General features: G+C 41.2%; 1 protein-coding gene across 2 annotated transcripts in view; it reads left to right on the top strand.

Moving 5' to 3' along the window:
• Positions 1–1,264: 1,264 nt before the first annotated feature.
• Positions 1,265–6,000, top strand: part of ebf2 (EBF transcription factor 2) — a 28,456-nt gene continuing 23,720 nt past the window's right edge. For both annotated transcript variants that reach the window (XM_085294435.1, XM_085294434.1), the window contains exons 1-3: positions 1,265–1,864; positions 3,711–3,867; positions 5,550–5,607. In XM_085294435.1, the coding sequence (XP_085150561.1) occupies positions 1,731–1,864; positions 3,711–3,867; positions 5,550–5,607 (349 nt within the window). In that variant the 5' untranslated portion in view covers positions 1,265–1,730. The remainder of the gene's footprint in view (positions 1,865–3,710; positions 3,868–5,549; positions 5,608–6,000) is intronic.

The following is a 6,000-nucleotide window of genomic DNA, read 5'->3' as shown; positions in this document are numbered from 1 at the left end:
CTGACTTTGTCCCGCGCTGGCAGATGGTGAGCTGAGGCGCGATCCAAGGGGGGAGATTTACATTCATTGTCCAGGCGCACAAACTCCACATAGAGACAATAGTCTCGGTAAGGGGCAGAGAGCCCGCGTTGGGGGGGGGGGGGGGGGGGGGGGTAACTTTCCCTTTCATAGCCAGACGAATGGAAGCGGAAATTAATTTTATTCCCCCCCAAATGTAACCCAAAAGCATTGGACATACAACCCAAATTTGACTTTAATGAAAGTAATAACAGATCAGAAAGCACGAATGGTAAAATGAACCCATCAGCACTGTGCTTGGTTTCTTTAATATGAGCCAGTAACGAAATCATCAGATGGAGCAGCAAAGGAAACTTTGTCAGACTCTCAAAACTCGTAAGTTCATGTATTCCATTTTTTCTGCGGACTACAGAGGATGGTAATCATGTTTGTTAACAGCATTATTTGTAACGGGTCTCATGACTAGGTTGGATTTGTAGAGACAGTCTGTCGTATTGATTAAGAGAACTCATTTCGGGCACTGTCAGGCAGCGCTTCAAACGCCAATCAGAGTGCAGCGTCGTCGGCTGCTGGCGGAGATTGATGGACCAACCAGACGGCCATTGTTGCTGCTGACACTGATGCGATGCGTCCTCAGCGGAATCACCGCGTTCAAAGGAGCAGACGGTCGAGCTGCTGAATGCGTGCCTGTCGAGAGCGCACTTGTGTTAAATGTTGACTTGAATGAATAGACCAAACAGAACTGGCTGTACGGGCTTTTAAGGGCAGTATAGCTGCGCAGCATGTACAAGACAATCTGAAACCAAACGCCAGTAATTGTTTTTTAAATACACAAAAGCGCCCAGAAATTCTTAAAGTGAGCAAAGTTTTTTTCTTTTCCCCCCTAACGTAACCTTTCACGTACCTTTTAATAAAAGATTTCGATGACTACACTCCTACTTCTGCCACACACACAAAGAAAAAAAAAGTGAAATATAGTATACACACTAAATTCTTAAATTAACACCGTTTCTTCATTATAAATGTTTTATTGTGGTTTTATGTGATTTTTATCTAGGGAAACTTCTCTGTGTTTAAAAAAGTTTGCTGCTGGAGTCACAGGTTGGATGCTGAATCTGGCAGCAGACCAAACAAGGGATGCACTTTGCACCAATGAGAGCACCCATTTCAACAATCCCATATGGCATCGAGGCCCCGCCTCCACGCCCCATCCCAGCTGAGGGTCTCATTCATGCTTCAACACAGTCGTTCGCTACAAGCTTCCTGGCCCTCGGATCAACTGGTTTGATTCGATTTGGCCCTGTGACAAAGGAAGACTTTCTGCACACTCATACTTTAAAGAATATTTCGAGACTCGCTCCCGGATATCTGCGGAGCTGAACGCACAGAGCCCGTTCGGACTGACGGTGGAGATGTGCGCTTGGAGAATGCTTCACATCAGTGGAAGGATATATTTACTTTCATCATTTGAACCATAAAAGAAAGTCCTTTCGGATTTTTAATGAGACGCCCCTGAAACATCACACAGCGTCGGTTACTTCTTTCCCCCTACAAAGCTCTGTAAATGCTCAGTTCGTTTGTGGCGCTTTGGAGGAGCGCAGCGCGTTGAAGTGGACCTTTTCTTGTGTGCCAAAGTGCTTTAGCTGCCTAGCTCAGTGTTTTTTTAAAACTGCTTCAAGAAAGTGTTACCAGCCGATCGGAGCAGGGTGTAAATGTTTGGAATCCAGGAACATCTGATTCGTGAAGTGAGCGGATTAAAAGAAAGAGGTCTTGGAGAGGAGATGGATCCAGTCCGGTCGTGGGTGCGCAATGTTGGGGTTGTGGATGCGAACGTCGCAGCGCAAAGGTACAGAACAAACTCAGCTGATCTGCTGACTTTAGGTTCTCACCATCCTCTCATCTGATACGCCCATGCTTGTTTGACTGCTCATGATGGAGACATTATTATTATTATTATTATTATTATTATTATTATTATTATTATTATTATTATTATTATTATTATTATTATTATTATTTTAAGGTCGAACATTAGAAGAGGCAACCTTTGAGAAAAGAGCTGCAAACTACTTGTTGCAAAATATGACACCAGTCCCCTATAAAACTCACTGCCCCCAAACTCGTAAAAACTTCCTTAAAAGTGACGAAAAAAATAACAACAAACATTTTTCATAATGCTTGAAATGATAATGAAACTTGCCCCAAATGCAAAACAGCTAACAATTATTTATTTGTACATAAAGGCTAGAGGCATTTAATAACGTCATTAGTTTTCGTTCACAGGAGCGGAGATCACTGTTAAAGCTGTTTGTGACTAAAACGAAATACATATTTTTCCCAGAGCAGCTTTAGCTTCAGCTTAAAGGCAACTTCATCGTCACCTGCCACAAACTTTACAGCTCTGATTTTTTTAAAAACAGAAATGACAGATTTTCCAGTGTTGGCTCTTTCTTCTACTTACCGTAGATGTTCAGTCAGCTTCTGCACACATGTATTAATTAATATATATATATAAATATATTTACAACACACAAACCGTATTGTACTTCAATGTTGAAGAAACAGTCATGAAGAAAGCAGAATCATTTTCAAGATGAAAAGTTGGCAACATGCTAAACAGCGCAGCGCGCATATTTTAATAGAGCAAATAGAAAACAGTTATCAGGATTATTTATTCATTTTTTAAAGTATTTTAGTGATTTTTTAAGCAGATGGCTGTTTGTTTTTTAATCGACACTTATTTTGTTCAACTAGAAACAAAAACTGAAGTTGTCAAGACAAAATCTAAAGTGCACTCGAGTGTGATTTGAGGTCTTTTTCAGACAAAAGTAAAATTACAGAAAAATTTAACAAACAGTCAAACCTGCTCTGAACCAGCCCGCAGATTCATAACAGTCTCTTTTTTTTATTAAGATGAATTCAAACAAGCGTTTCACGTGTCCAAATCTTTAATCCGCGTTAATTAAACACTCAGTGTCCTAATGTATATTTTAACTATGATGCTCCGCCATCGACACAATTTTCACTTAAACAAGACGTCGACACTTTTCAATTTTCAAGTTAAAAGAAAAGAAAAAAAGTTTGAGTAAGTTTGGCTTATAATGACGTTTTTTCTGTATTTTTTTCTAGTCCATATTTGGTTCTCCTTGAAGGGTCAAATGTATGCAAAATTATCCATCAGTTTAGTTATTTTATTTGTTTGGCTTATGCTAATAATCTACAATTAATGTATGGATCAAAGAAAGACTTTGAAGAAAAAAAATGCACGATGATAAATATGCTTTTAATATTTTAATGTTTTAATTAATTAAAGCTATAGTAAATGTAATCTATTTTAATTTAACTTTCAAGATTTATTGCAAATAGAGAAAAGTGTTTTAGTTTAGTTTGTTAGCATGCTTGCTGTGTTTCTTTGTCCATATTATTATTATTATTATTATTATTATTATTATTATTATTATTATTATTATTATTATTATTATTATTATTATTATTATTATTACTGTTGTTGTTGTTGTTAATAATAATAATAATAATAATAATAATAATAATAGAAAGCTTGTTAATTGTCATTTAATAAAAGGAAAACAAGTATTTCTATTTGATGCTATAAATGTGTTTAATTAAATAAAGTATGATAATATTCAGTGTGATAAGCGTGAGCTGACTGTCTCTTCCGGTTGTGTCCTAAGTGGAGTGGCCCTGTCGAGAGCTCATTTCGAGAAGCAGCCGCCCTCAAATCTCCGCAAGTCCAACTTCTTCCACTTTGTCCTGGCGCTCTACGACAGACACGGCCAACCTGTGGAAGTGGAGAGGACTGCGTTTGTGGACTTTGTGGAGCACGAAAAGGTGTGTGACTGTTCCCGAAAGCTTAGAGATGTTAATTCTACATCGAGTTTTAATATTTAACGTGTTTAATCAAAATCGCACGACATTAGAGATTATCCACATGTATTTGTAATATACAGTATTTCAGCCGTAACCAGGTGCTCAGCTTAATTTCCCCCATCCTTGGTAAAGCCAAGCATATCGAACAGCTGACGGCTACATGTTTACACAAGCTTTACCCCCAATGAGCTGATGATGTGGGATTGAAAAAGAATATCTAATGACTAATTAGCAGCTTGCCTCATTAGGAGGACATCACTACTTTTTTAAAATGCAAATTATGCTCGCTCCTGTTAAGTTATACAGTGAACTAATCATCAAAGTCTCCTTTTCCTTCATGCCTCTCTCCCATACTCTAAATACTGCTGTATGGGGTGGGGGGATTCCTCAAGTTGGACAACACCAAAATAAAGAAGGGTGCAGCATGGAGAGAAAGACAGAAAGAGTTTGAGATATGCCTGGAGTAAAGCCTTATACCCAGTGTTAATGGATGTTTTTGCCTTGTGGTGAGGGGGCACAAATCTCCTGAACTTCTGGCAACCACTGCACTCTGTGGAAAAGACAAGGGGAGTCTATCCTAACAACTAAAGTTCTAGCATACTTTTGGGTTTTTGGAGCTTCGAAGTGAGGCAGGCAGCAATCCTGATGCCGGGGCCGAAGCTGTTGGCGTGCTCCCCTTTGTGCCACACAGACCATAGACTAATATGACGGCAGTGGAGAGGTTCATTTTCTGCATGGTTACCCTGGCATCTGTTTTTGCTTTGTAATTGCGCAGAGGTAGAGTGATGCTATGGTGAAGTAAACGTCCCTCTGTGTATATTTACAAAAGTTATGAAGCTGGGCATCCATCTATCTCCAGGTGTGTTCTCATATTAAGTTTGGAGCTTTTTCATCTTATCTTCATGCATCTTAATTTCCACCCCGTTTCCTCTCCTCTCCTTGCAACTGTCTCCATTTCCCAGTTTCTCCACTCCCCCAACCTTCTTGTTCTCTCGCCTCCTTTCTCGCGCTCATCTCTGCGATGCCAGCCTCCTGGGTTATTGGACCAGAGAGCATTCCTCTGAGACCACTTAGAAAGACCAGTGGAGGTAGAGAAAGAGAAAGGAAGAGGGAGAACACAGAAGAGGGGGGGGGGGGAGAAGGAAGAAGTGAGAGGCTAGCGGAGAGTGTAGGGCAGGGGGGTGTAAGGAGGGATAGCAGAAAGGAAGTTTTTCTGTCAAGGTCGACTGCTGCTCAGTCTCACACGCAGTACTTTCCACTCGCTGGAACACACTTTGCCCTCACACACACAAGTGCATATAGCCATGCCTGCTACCTCACTGCAGCGAGGACCACTGCATTTGATCCGAGGGGTTTTTTAGGCATTTGTATCAGAGATGACAGTTCAACCTCTACAAAGAATATCCGACTCAAGGTTAAGTGCTCAGCTTATGAGCACAACACAGGGTCCCAAATGAGCTTTGAGCCTACAACTCTCTGATCTCGATGCTGCTCCATGGGAAGGGCGAGGTGCAGGATTAGGCAAGACTCACTGTGCTTAACCCTGTTTACTGATGCCCAGCTGTGCTTATCTGTACCCCAGCGAGCCTAACTGTATTCTCTGCGTTTGTCTGTACGCCTGCCTCTCTTTTTGCAAGGAGCAGACGGGAGAAAAGACCAACAACGGTACTCACTACAAGCTGCAGCTTCTCTACAGCAATGGTGAGTAGGTTCAAAGATGAGCAAAAATTGGACAAACCTGACACAGCTCTGCTCTTGACTTACCCATTAATTTCCCCTCTAGCTCTTATCACTAGATTTATACAATTTACTGTTCAGCTTTTCAAGCTGTTACTTATGGACCCATGTATAGGGAAATGAGGTGCACGCTGCCTCCCCATCCCAACACCTCCTCAGCTCCTCGATTCCTCTTTCCACTTCCCCCATGGTGCTTCCACAGCAGATCAGGGGGGATACACAGAAATTTGGTTCCCATGAGCCACTGCTGCCCCAAGTCTGTCGCAGTGGCACCCATGGGAGAGAAGATAAAAGACGCGTTCCAGAGCAACCCGCTGATACACACGCATACATACAAGTACACTAAAAGCACTTCCT

Source organism: Mchenga conophoros, linkage group LG12 (genome assembly GCF_057382185.1).
Source record: "Mchenga conophoros isolate Kocher_MC1m ecotype Shallow Benthic linkage group LG12, M_conophoros_male_GT1.1, whole genome shotgun sequence".
NCBI classification, from domain to species: domain Eukaryota; kingdom Metazoa; phylum Chordata; class Actinopteri; order Cichliformes; family Cichlidae; genus Mchenga; species Mchenga conophoros.
The sequence above is the reverse complement of the archived record's forward strand: the minus strand, read 5'-3'. Positions and strand labels throughout refer to the sequence as shown.